The 18,571-nt window shown below is 46.7% G+C and overlaps 1 protein-coding gene and 1 non-coding gene across 4 annotated transcripts in view; one reads left to right on the top strand and one right to left on the bottom strand.

The window, feature by feature from the left end:
• CLPB (ClpB homolog, mitochondrial AAA ATPase chaperonin) overlaps positions 1–18,571 on the top strand; it is a 92,869-nt gene that overhangs the window by 65,042 nt on the left and 9,256 nt on the right. For all 3 annotated transcript variants that reach the window (XM_026079250.1, XM_026079251.1, XM_026079252.1), the window contains 4 exons: positions 7,188–7,265; positions 10,537–10,592; positions 14,037–14,081; positions 17,277–17,438. In XM_026079250.1, coding sequence (XP_025935035.1) covers positions 7,188–7,265; positions 10,537–10,592; positions 14,037–14,081; positions 17,277–17,438 — 341 coding nt within the window. The remainder of the gene's footprint in view (positions 1–7,187; positions 7,266–10,536; positions 10,593–14,036; positions 14,082–17,276; positions 17,439–18,571) is intronic.
• On the bottom strand, positions 6,082–6,274 carry LOC112972594. The gene has a single exon (XR_003255717.1). It is a non-coding gene; the product is annotated as a U2 spliceosomal RNA (small nuclear RNA).

Raw genomic sequence — 18,571 nt, 5'->3', positions numbered from 1 at the left:
TGCCGTAATTGAATAATCGGATTTAATCTGTCACCCGGTGCATGATCCAAACAGTCCCCAGAGAGGCTCGGCCAAGGATACAAAGGGAAGGCGAGCCCTGGGGTTTGCTGCGCGGGTCCAGGGTGTGGGGATGCACGGAGACGGTGACCGTCGGGGTGTTTGCACTGCRGGCATGTTCGCCTGCCCTAATCACTCCAGCGATAACTCGGCACTGCTGCCACCGAGGGATGAAGCCCTTCTCTGTCGTTTCCACGACATACACCAGAGCCCTACTGCTCTCTTTTCCGTTACATAAAATAGGACAGATGATGGYGGGACTGTGGTATGCTGGATGATGATAACCCGATCGTAACATCTCCGAGGGGTCAATATTCCTCCTAGTGCTCCGAATGGGGAAGGCTACTGCCTAACGGGAGGCAGTTTGGCTGCGGCTGAACGRTGCTGTCCCCTGTGCGGGCCAAGACGTCTTAACAAAATCCAGATGAAATATTCCATCTCGTAACACGTCAGAACAAAACAGGCAGGTCATTCCTGTGATCCCAGCGACTAATGGAACCAGTTCATGCAAACGAACAGCTAAAAGGCTTATGATTGTGTTTCCAGGGCACTTCCATAAATTATTATACCCTGAATCCAGTTAGCTCTCGTCTGCCTTTTCACATGAATATACAGAGACACCGGGGTGAAACAAGGCATGCTTCGTAGGGATCCAGCAGAAAGAATCTCCTGTCTAAGATTATAAACCAAAGGAGAGCATTTTTTTAAAAGTACGTATCTTTTTTGTTCTGTGATCTCATATCCTAACTATGCTGCCAGAGAAAAAATACCTCCTTTTACACACATATAGCATTTTCCAGGCAGTGTCACTTAGAGGTGGGATTCCAAAACCACCATTTTCCAGTATTGATTTTCTAAGCCTTTTGRATTGAAGTAATCTGTGTTAAGACTCTTCCTAAAGTTGAATAAGGAGAGAGGGAGAAAAAATGTTTATTTTTTCATGCAGAGAATTTGAATAAAGGTGAGTGCGGAAAGTCCACTTRTAAAATTACAAATTTTGAACATGCTGAGTGGTCATAATGTTGAAAGTAGTTGGAGTTTCAGAGCTGAAAGAAAATGGATGAGCAGGGATATCATATTGCTTTGATCCCAAGGAAACTGTTTTCTGTGTGGACAAGATAGATTTCTTTACAAGTCCTTTATTTTAGTGTGCATAGGCACTTGTTTTACTGAAGCAGGTTGGCCACAAGTCTGAACTAAATATAGAGTGAGCACTTGGAACACATCCTAACCCAGGCAGGTCACACTTTCCAGGGAAGCCTCTTTGATCCAATTTGAGGTTCTTCTTCTTCTGCATCTTAGAAGCACTGCAAGTGGGGCCCGGCCAGCAGGTTCTTGAGGATTGTGGTAGATCCCATAAGAGACTCCTCAGCTGGTGAAACCCAAGCTGGGAAGCCAGCTCTTGGTGTGGTCCATAGCTTCAGAGCCTTGACAGAGGAGAGCGATCCCACAGTGGGTATGGACCTGGAGACGCTCACCCCTGTGGTACCCTGCGCCTGGGCGGTCTAAGAAGCACCACTGAATGAATTGATTTGATAAATGGACATTTATTACACTCACAAATTGGCTGAAACCAATTTCGGTCACATCAACCCCTGATAACTGCTAGGGTATTGATTTGTGTAAAGTAATACAGTGAATTTATCAGTTCAATAGCAAGCTGAAGGGCCTCTCAGAGACACAGCGCTACAGTTACGCTGTTACAGATGTACGAAATAAAGTGAAAGCACTGCAGCGACACTGGAAATGGCTCCAAAGAAGAAGGCCCAGGCGTCATCATCAGCCTCTCTGCTTGGACATTGGGTCTGGATTTCTTAATGAAATTTCGGTAAAGCAGTGTGACCCACCTCTGGTTATTTATTTATTTCCGCCAACCTTGACATTAGAGGAGGAAGGAGACAGCTTTCCAAGAGGCATAGGATGGGTTTCTTGCATGAATATCATTAAAAAACAATCAACGGGGCGGACAGCTGCTTTGTGGGGCCACAAACACCAAGGGCAGGAGTTCTTCTGCGGGCATTTTTGCTCTTTTAGAAGTTTTAATCCTTCAAAGTGGCACTGAGCTGGTGTTTTGTCCTAAGATGGCATCTTGTTCCCTATTGCTGAGGCTAAATTGTGCGGAGGCCAGCATTAGGATTTGGAGAACTGTGCCTGTAAAACTTGGGTGTTCAGTGGCCCCTCTCTGGTAGCAACCAGTATTTTTCAGGTTTTGCAAAGCTTAAGAGTGCTGAGGCTAGGCAGTGTGGTAGAATATGTCATAATTTTAAGCCTACTTATAGAAAAGATTTTATACCTCATCACTCTGTGTTGATCTAACTAACTCATTCTGCAAAACGATGATCAAGAACACCCTCTAGCCAAGATCTAATTCCGAATCACAAGCACTAACTTTATGGTAGTTTTTTATGGTGTGGTTTATATCATTGGAGTTGCTATGAGTGAGCTGAGCATTTATCCCTGAAGTCTGGTATCCTGCTGCGGAGGAGAGTGAAAAAAGACCACACTTAACCTAGCTGCCTTCGGACCGTTGTACGTGCTGACCCCTGCAAGTGGTCACTCCGTGCCCTGAAGCAAAAGTTTATTACCTTTATTATCTTAGCTGAAATAGCTGCAGAAATTGTCGGCGGTCGTGTTATTCCCCATCAATTTAAAAAAAGAATATCCACCCGTGGTATTTGACCTCACGTTTGCTGCGATAAAGGCCAAAGGAGGAGGGCGTGCTCTCCGCCGCCGGGGAGCTGCCGGCGTGGTGGAACRCTCTCCGAGGAACGCGGTGGGAGCTGGCGGCTGTGGTTTCTGAGAAGACGGAGACACCAACTCTCACCTCTTGGTCGGTGGAGCTCCAGGACAGGCTTTTGAAAGCCTGCCCCAGTTCTTTCCTTAAAACCGTTGTTCTGCCCTTGCCTTTCTCYCCCGGGAAGTGTCCGGCCGCAGTGACACGGCTATCCCTCTCGCAGCAGCCCGTGTCCACCCGTCTCGTCACGGTGCTGTCTCTGCATTTTCCTTGCAGAAGCTGTGCCTTTCGCAGGGCACGTCTCTGTCGCGCGCCGCTGTGCGTTCACGGAGCACCTCCGCACCTCCCGGGCGGGCTGCGGGTGAGACACATCCGGATGCGATCCGGTCATGGAGCTTGGCTCGACGCCTGCGCTAATTAAGCCTTGACAAGAGTCAGGACTTATTAGTGTGGCCAAGGCACTGGATGAGGCATCGAGATTGCATCCAGGAATAAGCAGGCAAGTCCACGGGGCGCTGTGGCTGAAGTCTCCTCCAGCTCTGCAGTCCTTGCGCTCGGCCCCGTTTTGCAGGGTAGAGGTGCCGCTGAAGTTTATGGTTAAAGTGGACTCTTAGGACCATTTAGTCTGACCTGCCRCGTGGAAGCAATACAAGCCTTTAGCTTCTGGCTGAGCTAAAACCGTCTTTTAGAAAGACATCGTGGTTTTTTCTACAGGCTCTGCAGGTGATTAGAGATTCAGTCACACTCCTCTTTGTAGGTTGTTCTAATGCTTAATCATCGTCATTGTTAAAAAACATTCTGCCTTACTTCTAGTTTGAATTTGTCTAGCTCCAGCCCCTGGAGCGTGTTAGATCTTTGTCTGCTGGATTAGCGAGTTCTGCGCTTTCTTGTGTAGGCGCTTAATGACTGTGGTCAAGTCAACCCTTAAACCTCTCACCGTTAACCTCAGCAGACTGAATTTTTCTTGCTCTGTAAGGCAGGTTTTCAGACTTACTTGAGGCTTTCTACTTATCTTCCTAATCCTCATCAGTTTTATCAGCTTTCATCCTGCCCGGGTGTCCTACCTGCCCTCCCCAAATACAGACACAGGCTCGGAGGAGTTTGTCTACACGCAGATCTTTTCGGCAACAGGAGCAACCCCAAGAGCTTCTTGTCCAATTCGTTTGAAACTCGTCAGTGCTGTTATACAATCCGGCTGCTATAGTATTTCACTTTAGCTGCCGCTATTTAACGCCCTCCTGCCATGTCTCTTGCTGGCAGAGGCAGCTTTTCACTGTCACTCGTATAGCATAAGTAAGATATTCAGCTTCTTTTTGCATGCAAAATGGAAATATTTATTAAGTATTACCTACATCAGTTTTCTATCCCTGTACCTGCGGGAAGACCTCTTCACATGCCACTGTTAGGATGTCTTTTCTTAGGACTCTTTTATTTTCCCTAACCCTATCAAGCAGAGCTTTTTCATGGACTTTCTTTCTTTCTTTCTTTCTTTCTTTCTCAGGTTGAATTTCAGGATTTGCTATTTATAAAGATTACTGTCTGGTACTTCCTGCCAGCTCCCGGGGAGACAACAAACCCGGAGCTTCCCGAGTTGCCATCAGGTGCTTGAAGGCAGAGGAGCTGCCACACTCCGTTATGGGGAGTCACAGGCAGTTGAGAGTCCCAGGGCTGGGGGACAAGGTCAGAGACTCAGTCCCAGGCTGACGTTTTGAGRTGGCACTCATAAAGAAAGGAGATACATTTTTATTCTTAAACTGGAGTATGTTCGCTGTGGAAGTCACCGAAAGGCAGAGCCACTTGTACAGCAGCGTTTAGAAAAAGATTTATTTAAAAAGTGCAATCAAGCCGCAGATCTCTGAGTATTTTTTTCCTCTAATTTTCCTTCTGCAGGGTTTTTGCCTCTGCTGCTGTTATTTTCCTCTGCTACCTTAAAAATAACTTAGGTTAGAATTCTTTGGCATCTTGCCCATTTCGTGCCCTACTTATTTCAAACATAAACTGCTGCATCTCTGGTCTCATTGCCATCCGGCAGCTGCTGAGCCACAGGTCTGTGCAGAATTTTAAAAAGCACGCTTACAGGTAAGTTACTAGGTGCAGCCTCCCCATCATTTACAAGACAACACACTTTTGGTTTATGTAGCTTCTTACAAAATATCACAAAACACTTTATAGCGTGCAGCAATCAATATGGCAAGAATAACTCTTTCTAAGAGCTGTAATAGGGGCCATGTTTAAATAATGCAGATAAATCAGGAGGACCTCAGCGGACGGAGCTGTGGTTCTGTCTCTTCCCATCGGAAGCAGGAGACGGCCACGCGTTGCCTGTTCAGTATACTTCAGTATATACTTCAGTACCTCTGGGGTTAGGTACAGGTGAGAGCGCTGCTCTGTCCGAGCCATGGCCCTTCTCCGTAGCCTTTCACATCCCATGGTCCCAGCCTGGCTACAACTTGGCCGGGGCAGCTGGTGACAGCGCTGTGCCCCRAGGGCTCGCACAGCTGAGCAAGCTCCGATTCTTTTCTCGCTTCCAGTGTGGCCTGGGATTTGGGTTTAATTCATGGGCAGAGTTAGCAGGCAGGGCGAGGGAATAACCGCGCTGCGGTCCCCCGTTACCACACGTTCTGGTCTCAGGAGGAACAGCTGTACCCACGGGCAGCGTCCGCTCTCCCGATCGTCGCTGGAGCCCGTCTGAGACAAGCTGGGAGATAGACCCCAGTAATGCTTTTCTTACATGTCTCCACCTCCCTCAGCACGGATCCTTCACAAACCTGCTGGAAGTAACAAGCTTGCCCTGCTTCACTCCTTACAAGATCTGGGTAAGATTTGGGCTGAGATTTGGAGCCCTGCAAATCAACGTTCGGAACAGGCCCCGCAAAATTCTTACTCCTCTCCCTACCCTCTTTAGCTGCTGCATGAACTGAAGCAGTTTGATGACCCTAAAAACTGTTAAACCAGGGCAGTTACCCACCTACACCAATATTTCACGTTTACTAGCAGTCRCTGCAAAATGTTTCAGGGTGCAAATTCTGTTGGAGTCTCTTTTCCATAGCCTGTGCTCAGCACGGACTTGTCCAAAGACTCCTGGAAAGCTGYGTGCTGGATAACACTCACTTGGATTGCAGGGAGGCTAGACAGCTACTGGGGAGTGAGACCCATTGAAAATACTCAATAGATAAACCAGGGCTGACACAGGAAAATAGCGGAAAATAGCTGGAAGTCAGCAGAATAGAGGAAGGGAAAGGATGCTTGCTGTAGTCTTGCTCTTCCCTGGGCATCCTCGTGTGCCTGCTGCTTTTCACACCATTCCTGGGAACACTACTGTACCAAGCTTGTGCCTGGAGTGGATGGAGGAAGCACCTCGTCCATCTCCTGGTACCAAACAACCATCAAGTATAATGTGTCCAACCAAGTCCAACCAAGAATGTATCAGAGATTAAAATGATAAGAACTATTTAATTCTTAGCCAAAAGGCTAAGAAGCAACGGACCCTTGGTCTGAACCAGTGCGGTTGTTCTTATGTTCCACAGGCCAGATGCAGCCTGCAGGTGTGTTTGTTCCTCTTGGCCTGGGATACCTTTCCTTGTCTTCCACTTGTGTCATGCAGTGATTTTACTGGTTTGATGGAGCTACTCATTGAGTCTGAGACTACTCAGAGGGACTGAGTGGCTAAGTCTCATCTTGGGTGATTGCAGAAACCTGTACTGGGTAGGAGGTATCACAAATTCTGCAAGACAAACCGTCGTATGTCCTGAAATAAGGATGAGGTTTTATTTCTAGTGTTTTGGGAGATAATTGGGTGTTTTGCTTTCCAAAATCTCCTTGCCTTTGTATAAAATTTTCCATTGGTATCTTAGGCATGATGCTCTTCAGTATTGCTGCCCAGACATTCGTGCAGATAACACTCTCCCTTGCCACTCCTTCTGAGGAAACTATACATCAATTCAGAGCTGTTGTGACCTTCAGTTCAAACATCCCTCTTTTAGTTTGCATGAGAGAAATAATGTGTAAACTTCTTCAAACCAGGCATTTCACAGAAAGGTTGCAGTTAGAAGCTGGAAATCTGGTGTGCCTCTTGAATTCTCCCCTCACAACCCCTTCTCGTTCATTCACTGTCCACCCTCCTTTCTGTTTCCCTGGCAACGCTGAGTGCACATCCTGGAAAACTTTATCCGAAATCTGCTCCGGGCAGCTTTCCAAATCCATGCTAACCTGATTAGGTGTCTCTGGGGCCTTTGCTGGCTAATCAAATTAGATAGCACTAATGGTAGTGAGGACTTTGAGTGGGTAGAGAGCAGTAAAACATAGTGTATACTTAGTGATAATTATACTTGCTTTTGTGTCATTGATTTATAGGCCTTTTTTCTCCCCCTTTTGTTTTTGTTGTGTTTAAATGCAGCTATTCGGAGGAAGGAAAATGGCTGGTATGACGAAGAGCACCCGCTGGTCTTTCTTTTCTTGGGATCATCTGGAATAGGTAACGTTTGGGTTGTCCTTTGTCCCGAGAGGGATGGGGAGCCAGCGATGAGGCCGGGCYGGGAGCGCTCACGGCTCGCGTACGCCCGCAGCACACGCGAGCGTGGGAAGGGGCTGAGACAGGGGTGTTTCGACTGCTCGGCCGCTCCTCGGGRCTCGGCACGTGCCCAGAGCACTTTCGGCAGAACTGTTCGTAGCTCCGCATAAAATACCGGTGCGAGATGCCGTCGGCCCTTCCGGGTGGTCGTCCCGTGCGTCTTGCTGCCCCTCGGCAGGACGAGCAGCACCGGGCTTCAGCACGCAGGGCCRCATCACGTGCCGGAGCGCGCATGGCCTCCCCCTGAGTTATCCCTGGAGACAGTCTGCCCTTAAAGGCTCAGGAAGGGAGAGTTTTCGTAATAAAARTGTAATTTTAACAGCGCCGTGCTTTCCAGTAGGAGTACCTCCGTAGGAAGGGTTATTAACAGAAATTTGCTATCGCAAAAAAAGGCGCTCTGCTCGTCTTGCTGCTGTGGGCAAGGGTTTCTTCGTGATGATGTGATTTTATTGACGCTGATAGTATTTTTCCTCAAACACAATAAAATGCAACGTGGCAGTTGATCAGTTCATGAAATGGACAAAATGACTTTTACTTGGGGGAAAAAAAAAATAGATTTAAAGTAACTGAGCTGTGACATTTGAAAGAGCCTCCGTGCTTTTCCTACCTCCAGCTGAGTCACTTGGTTGTTCGGAAGAGGCTGGTGCAGGAAGGGTTAAGGTAACGGCGCATACGCAGCAGTCACTGTCTCAACAGGATCCTGCCTTAGAGCAGCAGCAGGCCAAGTATTAACTCTAAATGAGTTGCTATAAAGCTGTATAAAAACRGTAAGAAATGTTTGTGGGACTTCATTGCACTGCTTATAGCAGATCTGAAGGCTCAATAATACGAATTGTCAGCTCTTCAACTCTCATATATTTCTGTGACAGGTTTTTTCTTCTTTTACTGCCGTAAAAATGAATATTGAAATAAGAAAGCAAAGCRGCTGAGAATTTTAATGTATCAAGCGGATACTTTGTATGGGTCTTGATGTAACAGCAGTCTGCAAGCCCAAGTATTGTACAAACTAAAATATCTAATGTCTTCACTTTTCAGTAGGTTCCCACAGTAGTTAAGTACTTTAAAGATCCCTTCATATACATGTATATACACATATATACATGAGTGCGTACACATACATACATATGCTCACACACTGGGCTAAGGTACAGCAGTATTTGAAGGCAACAAAGCATGARCTGAAGATAAGATGCAAAATTTTGGTAGAGGTTTTCAGTGTCAGAAGAGGCTTCCAAGCMCAGTGATGAATTCCCATTTTTTGCAGCCCTTTTGTGGTGATTATATCTCAAAGAAGGGGCCAGGATCACCTGAAGGCTAGGGCTTGATGTGGAAATGAGTTGGTAAAATTTTCTGGCCTTCATTTTGCAGGAGCTCTAATTAAGTGATCCTGAAGATCTAATCTACCAAATTTATCTTAACAGAAAACAGCTGTTCTGGGATGGGACTGGGGCAGATGTTTAATACTCCAAGAGGCACGACATTATCAAAATACAATGGCTTTAGGAATATTCCGTTTTTAACACCAGCACAGCTCATTTCTACCTTAAGCTGCAGCTCCATTGGCTATGTAGAACTGTATGCTTTTTTTAGCTAGTTTGGTTTTTAAGGCKCAATTTTTTCATTTAGAATAGTTGCTTATGGCATAGCTGTGTGTCTGTTCTCTGCCCTAACACGTCTGAGCGTCTATTTTTCAGTGTATAGTTAAATATAAGACGGATAGATATGCGGTGCAGATACACCACTAGCTTCAGACGTAGTACGAGATGCAAGTTTTAACTCACAGAGCACCTTGTGATTTGACTTCTGTGTCTGTAAAAGGCTGCGGCTCTCCTTTCCTGATAATCTGGGGGAGCTGAGATCAGCCAAGAAGCTCAGCCTGGTAAAGCCAGCAGTCACATGCCGGTGGGTGGCAGCAAGGCAGCTTCAGGGAAGACGGGCGATTCACCGGGTCTGGCAGAGCCCGGGATATTTCAGACCCGCTGCAGAGCCTGCCTGTTTAGCAGGGGKTTTTCCCTGAACGGAGAGGTTGGGAGGACCGGGTCTCAGCCGTACTGAGCTGCTGTGTTTGTTGATACTGTGTCGATGTGGATTTACTCTGCGGTAAATGTTTTGAATTACTGATTGTTCGTAAGCCTGGAATTTTATGACAGTTGCCTTATATAAACCAAATAAAGACTCTCACACTTCCTTGAAATTATTCTTCTAGAAAGTAAGAGACATTGCACATGAAATGTAGAGTATTTAGAGTAAATCTAGCAAAGAGCTGATCTAACTGCAGCTTTTTGTGRAAAAAAAAATTAAGATCTCTCTGTCCATCGTATAAGAATCAGCTGTTTAAAATGAAGCACCGGGTGCTTCCTTAGCCGCCGGTGTTCCTCCCTGGGCTGCCCGTTGCCTTTTTAGCAGGCGTTCAGACCGGGCCATGCTGCTCCTGGGACAAGGAGGAGGCCCCCAGCGGCACCTTGCAACGCTCCTTCAACTTGTTCCTTGCGTCTCCTTATCCGCARGAGAAGCGGGGAGCGCGTGGGCTGCGCCGGAGCCGCTGCCAGTCGCGCTGTGCCGTTGCTCTCTGTATCCCACGCGTGTGCTGAGGACGCCTGTCAGATCTCAATCCCAATTGCAATCCCTTGGGACAGGGGCTGTCCGAGCCAGAGGGGAAACCCATGCTGCAGGGTCACCACGGCTCCACAGCTTCTTCCCCCCCRTCCAGCCCAAAGGCTCAGTGTCTCAGTTTGGGTGTTGCTGCCCTTCAGGGGGCCTGGGGCTTCAGAAGCCCTGGGCAATTCACCTTCTGAAGGTCTCCTGGAGACCTCAAAATGAAGGAAAATTTGACCTTTTCTGCATGGAGCCACTGCCAGCAACCTGCTGCCACCCACCCATCTAAAACAAGCCAATGTCGGAAACACCCGCTCAGACTTTACCAAGGAAAACGTGGTCTCTCTGCAGCCTTACGTCCGCTTTCGGGGCAGGTGTCGTCTCAGGGCTCTGCAGTAATTCCCGCTGCACTGGGAACGCATTCRCAGACGAAACGGGGGTGTTGGTTACAGCAGCTAACGGCCTCGGAGTTAGCACGGTTCGCGGAAGGGCGGCTGGGTGGCCATCGGAGCCGGCCGCCCAGCTAACACGTGCTTTCTAGCTGTTTAACGTGCGTCTTTCCTTCCTGTGTTTTGAACAGGTAAAACGGAGTTGGCCAAGCAGACAGCCAAGTACATACACAAGGATGTCAAAAAGGTAATGCCTCTTCCCGTTGCTCTTTGCCGCTCAAAGGCCTTTAATAGCAGGGGGCGTTTTGTTCCGTGGTGGTAGGGTCATCATCCGGCTTTCCTGGAGCTGAGAGTCAAGCTTCCCAGTCAGCCCGTCTGGATCACGGCACGCTTTATTCGTCAATAGAAAAGAAACGTGAGGTTTGTACGTGTGCACCGAGAAAGGGCCTCCGCTAGGTTAAAATGAATCCGTTAAGGCCTATGTCCCTGTCTGTGTTACTAATGGCATTTGAATTACAAAGATCTAAACTAACTTAACAAAATATCGTGCTCCCTGTTTGAGGTTGCTGTCGTTTTGACRTGGTGTGTTGCGAACAAATTTCTTTGCACCCATTACTAATAACACTATAAATCATTAGAAGAGATGAAATTCTAAAAATTCATTTCACATGTCCCTAGCTGCCCCGTTTGTTGCAATGTATCAGTATAGACAGTGGAAACGGTGGAATTGATTTGGGTTCTCAGTGCTGAAGTGTTTCAGATTCAAAGCCTACAAGCTGTTTGTGTGGTTTTCTTTATTATCCACTTGACAGTTTTTAGTTAAAATGGATTAGAATTATTTCCTACATGGCCATAGGTTCTTTAGTAGGGGGATACGTTGGGCACGTCTACCGTTTTGAAACACTAAGCATTTAGATTTGGATTCCTCGCTTCACATTTAAGCCCCTAGCTGCCTTTGAGAAGTACCCAGCTTTCTTCCACAGAGGTCCGTGGAAAGATGCAGATACTAGAGCCAAGGCTGTGCACATCACAGGGGAAAATGAAGAAACGCAGAGTTGCCCCGTAAGCTGATGTTAGATTAATCCCACCTATCCCCCACATCCTCCAGCACAGAATAGACACAAGGTAAAATGACATATGTAGAAAGAAGATCAAAAGTAAAACAAAGCTGTAAAAATGGCTGTTCTGGTTTCTTTTCATCAACCTTCTATAATTGCTTTCCAGAAGCAATAAATCCCAGTTCCTGGATCTTGGGCACCTTCATCCAAGACTCCTGCACCTGGAACTGGTCAATGCCTGGCCAAACATCAAATAGAAAAATCAGTTAAACACTGAATGTTGTGTTAATTCAATAGCATGCACAAATCGGAGTTTTATTGGTAATGAATCAGCTTGGCAGTCATTGCTGTAATGAGCAGTGTGAAGAGGGGTCATAAACTATATGGGCAGTTATGGGGGAGGCAGCTCTTAGCAGGAACTGACTGATTAAGAGATCCATAATGGTCTCATTTTCATACTGATAGAGAGGTTGCAATGTCGTGACAAATGCTGATGTCCTTAGCCAACCCGTGTTAGAGCACGTGGTATGAACGCTGAGCGAGGAGGGTTCAGGCCATGAACAGACCAAAGCAAAGCATGACTTAGCCCGATTCTGGTCTTGCTCTCACCAGCTGCTTGTCAGGTCCCTGGTGGGATGCTTCTCCTTCATGTCGGTGTACACACCGCCAGGATCGGGCCCAGAAAGCCAGCCTCTGAGAAGTGAGGCCAATTTTTGTACTTCTTTTTCCTATGCAGTTTGGGCCTGGTGAAGACTTGTGGTTCCTAGAGAGTCCAGTTAAGCAGGAGGTGGTTTGCCTTTGTGCAGATCCAGCACTGTGGGTTAAGGGGGTGAACAGCCTTGACCTGAYGGAAATTATGGCTGTTTAAATGAGACATGCTATGCTTATTGCCTGTTACAGATGGATAGGTAGGAGAAGCTCATTTAAATCTATAGGCAGATTGTCCAGAAAGCTAGGGATGGCTTTCAAGAATGTGGAACATATGCCATGAGTGGCCTTTGGGTGACTTGGCTGATAGTGCTACGTTGGACTGGTTCAAATGCTTTCAGCAGAAGAATTTTCTATCAAAAGATGCAGCTTCTTTCACACAAAAACTTCTCGTACAACTGATTCCTACAGTCTGTTTAAGTGGGGATATGTTTGGTTTGGTTTGGTTTGGTTTCAGTTCTATCTGATAAAAACTAAATTGATGAAAAGAAGGCTAGAGTAACAAAATACTTTGACAGTTTTGAAGGAAAGCATTTCAGTTGGTCTAAAGAGGTTTTTGTTCATGTTTTAATATTTTTATTATGCAGAGAAAATTGGCTGTTTTGAATTGAAATCTATCCTAAATTGCCTGTTCTCTTGCTGCCTCCACCAAATATTGGCATGTCATGGGAGAGCTGCAAACCAGGCAGATCCTCCAGGGCAGCACAGTCACTGCCTCCCACTGTATTGTGGGAGTTAATGGCAGCATCTTCTTGGCTTGATGCCTCTAGACTACATCTGGGATCTGAAAGGCATCGGGATACCCTGTGCATTGCTAAAAATCCCATCCATTAGCTCTGAATGTTTTTTGCTTTAGAGATGAGTTGCCATTAAGTGGAATATCCCTGTGTGTGTGTGTTGTCTATGTGCACGTATCCTGGTGAGATGTACACACAGACATTATGTGTCCTTCCATACAATGACTGTTCTTGTTCCCAGTGTCTGCATATCCTCTCACCTCCAGTTGCTCTTTCCAGTAAATAACTATTTCGCATAGGTGTCCAGAGAAGGGCCGTTGTCAGGGGATAATATTTGAGTTGTCTTCAGCACATGTTTAAACCAGCCTCTAAGGATCTTCAGCAACACTGGGTTTGCTGCCTGTGACTGTCTCATTGGTACAGCATGGGAACAGTCATACRCATTGTGGAGCAGGTAGTCCAGGAGGGTGTAACCTGTGACTACCCAAAACCTATTAACTGGATGCCTGTGGAGAACTACCATGTCTAGTTGACCGTGTCTGCGTTGTTGCTGAGAAAGTTCAAGCTCGTCTTTTCATACCTTTAGGACCTAGGTTATAGCTGCAAGCCCAGGCAGTTCATTGTCTGCAGTGGACCAACTTTTGAAATGCAAAAGGAAGTTTGTATGTTAACTATAAATTCTGTAACAACGTTATCTCGTCAGTGTGATCTTCCACAAACCTAGTTTACCTTGGCTTTATGATTTTTGTTTTTATTTTATTTATTTTTCCTGAGAAGCATTGTGTTCTTCTTGTGATTAATTTCCAAAAATCGAATGGCAATAATATCCGTTTTACTTAGCAAATTGCAAGTTGCTGTTTCAGTCCCATTTTTATCATTCTAGCTCTAGTGATGAGCAGAGCATCTGAACTGAAACTCAGCTGGGGGATTGTTAGCCAGCTCTGGGAACTGTTCCTAGCTGTCTTTGAGAAACTGCAATTATTTTCCTCTTCCTTCAGAATAAGTCTTCAGCATTTTGTAGTGGGTTTATCTGGCCATTCCACTGCCTGCAATCCTTGGGAACCAAGAAGCAGACACCAGTGTGCTCATCTGTGTAGCCACCTGTCTGGTTCTGGAGAAGAATTCTAAATGTACTGAAACTTTGAGCACGTTAATCAAAATCACATTATATATTTATTTCTCTTACAGGGTTTCATTAGACTGGACATGTCAGAGTTCCAGGAAAGGCACGAGGTTAGTAAATGGGCTGTCGCACATCTAGAGATTGCAGTTTCGAGTTTAATTGGTAATTTAAACAAATCGTGTCAATTCCTTCTTTCCCCTACCTTTCATCACTGTCCTTGGAGGGGCTTAAGATCTCCCAGCTGCTCTTGAACACAAGAAACACCTCCCAGATGGATGCTGTCAGAGGGGCCTAGCCCTGGCAGTGAGCGTTCAGGATCTTTCCAAATTAGTTCCACATTCTCCAGGAGATGGGCAGTTTAGTGTGTCAAAAGGGGATGCAAGAAAGCTAGCAACAATAGTTGCTCGGGGATGTGGAGTAAATTGCAGTATGGGGACTACCAGTTGAAGAACAGCAAGTTAAAGTGCTGCAGCACGTTAGGAACAGAGACCAAGGAGAAGGAAAATCCTTTATCACTTGTATYCAGTACTGTGCCCTCTGTATGCGGTGTCTGTACCCCGGGTGAAGAGCAACTGAAAGGATATATTGTGCATGAAAATACGCAGCCTGGACATGAGTGATTAGCCACGTTTTGTAAATACGCAGAGACTGTTTGTAAGCCCACTCCAACCTCTCAAGATAAGCTCAAGTGAGCGCAAAGCCCCATTCACTTCCTAACCTCAAACACTTTGCCTGGGCCTACTTTGGTTGAACCTGCTTCTCTGCTGCCTTGGCTTTGTGTGTGCCAAGTCTGTTGAGATCATGTAAATTAGATCCTAGCATGCACTGAGGTGTCAAGGGTGCGTGGGCTGTCCACCTGCAGAGCACTGGCCAGCTCTCTCCTCAGTCCCATGTCTTTATTCTAACAGTCTGAACGGTGGAAGTGTCTAGGCTTGAACCTTACTGACTTGCATTTAGCTGGCAGAGCAGATTTGTGCTGTACCATGAGACCCCAGTAGACAGAGTCCACCCCTCCTATTACACCTACTGGCCATTTACTTCTGATGCTGCAAAAGAAGCAGAACATCTCCGCTGGTTCAGACCCTGGAGATGACGGGATCATTACAAGACTTGGGGGATGAATGTCCCTGAGATACCTGCAGTGAATATGCAAGAGTGAATCTGCAAAAACTTCCCCGGAGAAGGCRCAGGATGCTCTAGAAAATCCAGGGAGAAAAACCAATAGCACAGAAAATTTCAGACCAGAAGGAGGTAATTTTATAAAGGGACTGTTGGCTGGAGACACAGACCCTGAGTGATCACACGTACCTTTTCTGCACCTCTATGAGGCGTTTGCACTGGAAAGTGTTAAGCCCCCCTGGGGGCCTGGGCAGCCCTAATGCTTTTGGAGGGGTCTGTCTGCCACTGACTGTGCAGAAGGGAACAGGCTCCTAACTGAGCCTGCTGGGGAGGCGCTAAGAAGCACCGCTGCAAGCTGGGGGCACCRTTTTTTGGCATTTCTTTCTGACCCGCCGTCAGGCTCCAAGCCGAGGGCTGCAGCCAGCCTCTTTCCTGGTGATTAGGGAGCACTGTCGCTATGAGTGGAGAGGAGATTTTAGGCAAACCCTCACATTCAGTGCCCGCGCTGTGCCAAGGGCTGATTAGAGTATTGACCTGGCACAAGGCAGTGCGAGTCTCAGCACCATTGCCAAGATCCGTAGGGCCCTTGAATGGCCAGGGCTAGAAGAGGTCCGAAAGAGTGTTATTTTCTCAAAAACATTAAAGTGAAGGGCTGTGGGAAGAGAAAATAAAGAAGTGCTCGCTGCCAGACTGATAGATGGCTCCTCAGTGGTCATGATAGGATCCTACACAGTAGGAGTAAAAAATGAATAAAAATAAAGCCACAGTGATGATTCAGTACAAAGAAAGAATGAGGAGTTAGAAGTAGCAGTATAAATGTAAGGTATAAAATATTGTGCCCTGACAGACAAGAGGCAGAGCAAAGGGAAGAAATAAAGTAGAGAATTGCAGGGAAAGCAATATAAATTTTTCAAGCAAACAAGGATCAGAAGGTCAGTCCAGGAGACAGCCTCCTCTGAAGGAGCCTGGGGAGCCTCATGTAGCCACGGGCACTGCAAAACAAATGAAATGAATTAGCTGCCTTCAGCCGATTTCTGCCTTYGCGTCCCCGAGTCGGCGGGAGCCCCCTCACCTCTGTCCCCAGAGTCTCGAAGGAGGGCAGGGGAGGCAGCGGCACTGCCCCGCAGTTCTCAGGAGGGGGGACCCCAGCTGTCCCCGGGCAGCCTGTTCGGATTGCTCCGCAGGTGGCAAAAAAAGGACCCACCTTTGAACGAAAGCGCTTAGGCGTCCTAAAGCGCCGTCTGGTCAAAGGCAAAGATGAAGCTACTGTGGCTTGTCTCCTCCACCAGCCTTGCAGAGCTGGCCACCACAGTCRCGTAGGGGCACCAAGTGAAGCCACAGCAGACTCACCAGTAATCTGYGCTGCTGCATTGTCCTAGAATAAGAAGTTGCAAATTCTCTGGTTTTTGAGGAGTCACCAATATTCTGGGGATTGGGGATTTTGCTCCRAGAATTCCATCTGCTCCCTGTATTACCAGCGAGCAACTGACTCTTTCGGCACATAGGCATCCTAGAGAGCCACACTGAATTAACCAAACTGACTGATAATTTTAGTTTTGCACCTTTTATACACTTGAAGGACAGTGACTTTAGACAATGCTGGAAGCACCTGCAGAACTGGATACCTTGAAAATGTCCCAAGCTGCATCAAAGCTTGCTTGTCATTTTTACTAAAATATTTCTATTTTCAGAAATATTCTTCTATTTTCTTCTCTGTAACTTTATTTAAAAACTCATAGCATCAAGAAGTGATGAAATCGGTTATTGACCCAAACTTTGATTTCCCACCAAAGCCATCTRCCATTCATATTCCTTTAAATTCTTGCTCTTAAAAAGGCTAAAAGGCATTAAAGTATGTCTTGAACAGCTAGGATGGGACACTTGGACACTGCTCATGAAGGTAGGGATTGCACCTGTTTGCCTGCCAGTGGCTGCTCTTTCAGATTCTGGTGGTTAAAGCTCTGTGTGAGTTAATTGCTCAGCAGTCACTGATCTGCRTTTTGCCAAACTTGCTTATTAAGCTGATCTTGGGATACCTGGGGTGTGATAGATGTCACAACGTATACAGAACTTGATTTGTCTACGGAAAAGAATCATGGCTGATTGCTCGCTGCTGTATACCCGAGAGGGCTTCTTTCCTGACAATGTGCGGATCATCTTCCTCATCTCCTGTTGTTTTTCCCTAGGTGGCCAAGTTTATTGGCTCTCCACCTGGCTACGTGGGCCATGAAGAGGGCGGGCAGCTCACCAAAAAGCTGAGGCAGTGTCCAAATGCTGTGGTGCTCTTTGACGAGGTCGACAAAGCCCACCCGGATGTYCTCACCATAATGCTGCAGCTGTTCGATGAAGTAAGTCTGCATTTCAGAACCAAGTTAGCACAAAGGCTAGCACAAAGTCATCAGAAGATGACAATGGGCGGTGTAAGGGATGATGGCTATAGGAGATGTTCTGGACCACAGTTGAAACACTCCAAATCAATGGTCAGTGTTCACTTCTAAAAACATAAGCCAGCCTGTCATTCTCTTCTCCATTTTAACACCAGGAAACAGAATCATGCTGATTTCTCCTGGTAGAAGAAAAGACATATTCAGACAAAGTGATGGGAAGGTTAGAAACTTTAACAGGAAGGCTAGGTATCAGATTGTCCTGTGTCATTGGAAAGGTGCTATGGTGAAGACCGTGTCATGGGAATACTACCAAGACAAGAAACCCCCAGTGTCAGCTCGGTGCCAAAATAGGTGGGCTGCCTGTCCACTGCAGAAAGCAGGAGCAATGAAAGGAGACGCAAAGGCGATTGCCCTGTTCACCGGCATGCCCYGTGCGGCTGCGTGCCTTACACGTACACCCTCTCAGACATGGCATGGAGGAAATCAGTTTTCACTTCCCGGGCACGAAGCAGGGTATTGCACATCATCAGACAAGCACTATATCCTGGAGAGGGCCTCGAAGGGCTCCTTAATCCATCTGAATCCTGATGAGTCATTTCTTGTTAATTGTCTGCTTTCTAGTTCAGGTTGGCTAATTGCTGATTTTTCAGGTAGCATGTGATTTGTCTCACACCTTTTCCCCCCAAACATGCATGGCACTACCTGATCCTGCTGGGACTAGGCGGGCAGACGCTCATTGTTTGAGGGAGGGAACATAGATAAAGCCTATGACTTTGGGGTCCCTTGCTGTCTGCTCGTCTCTGGGAGGACTCTTTACAAATGACCTGTCTTGGGAAGTTACAGTTTCCCTTGCATGAACCGGTGGCAACCAGAGACAAACGTGTGTCTCCATGAGTTAGCCTGGGGCCTGCAGAAGAGATTAAAGATTAAGCAAGTGGTGGTTGTGCTGCATGCTCTGTTGAGCACTCAGCCTGTTGCATGCAAGTTTTTCTGTTTCTTTTTAAGGTCCCAGTCTGTCCTCAGAGGCAAACAAACTCCCAAGCAATGTGCTGTGAGGTTTTTTGGGGTTTTGTTTTTCTTTTAAGGATTAATAA

Source organism: Apteryx rowi, unplaced genomic scaffold, assembly GCF_003343035.1.
Source record: "Apteryx rowi isolate R43461 unplaced genomic scaffold, aptRow1 scaffold_498, whole genome shotgun sequence".
NCBI classification, from domain to species: Eukaryota; Metazoa; Chordata; class Aves; order Apterygiformes; family Apterygidae; genus Apteryx; species Apteryx rowi.
Note: the sequence above shows the minus strand (reverse complement) of the source record. Positions and strands in the feature narration are given on the sequence as shown.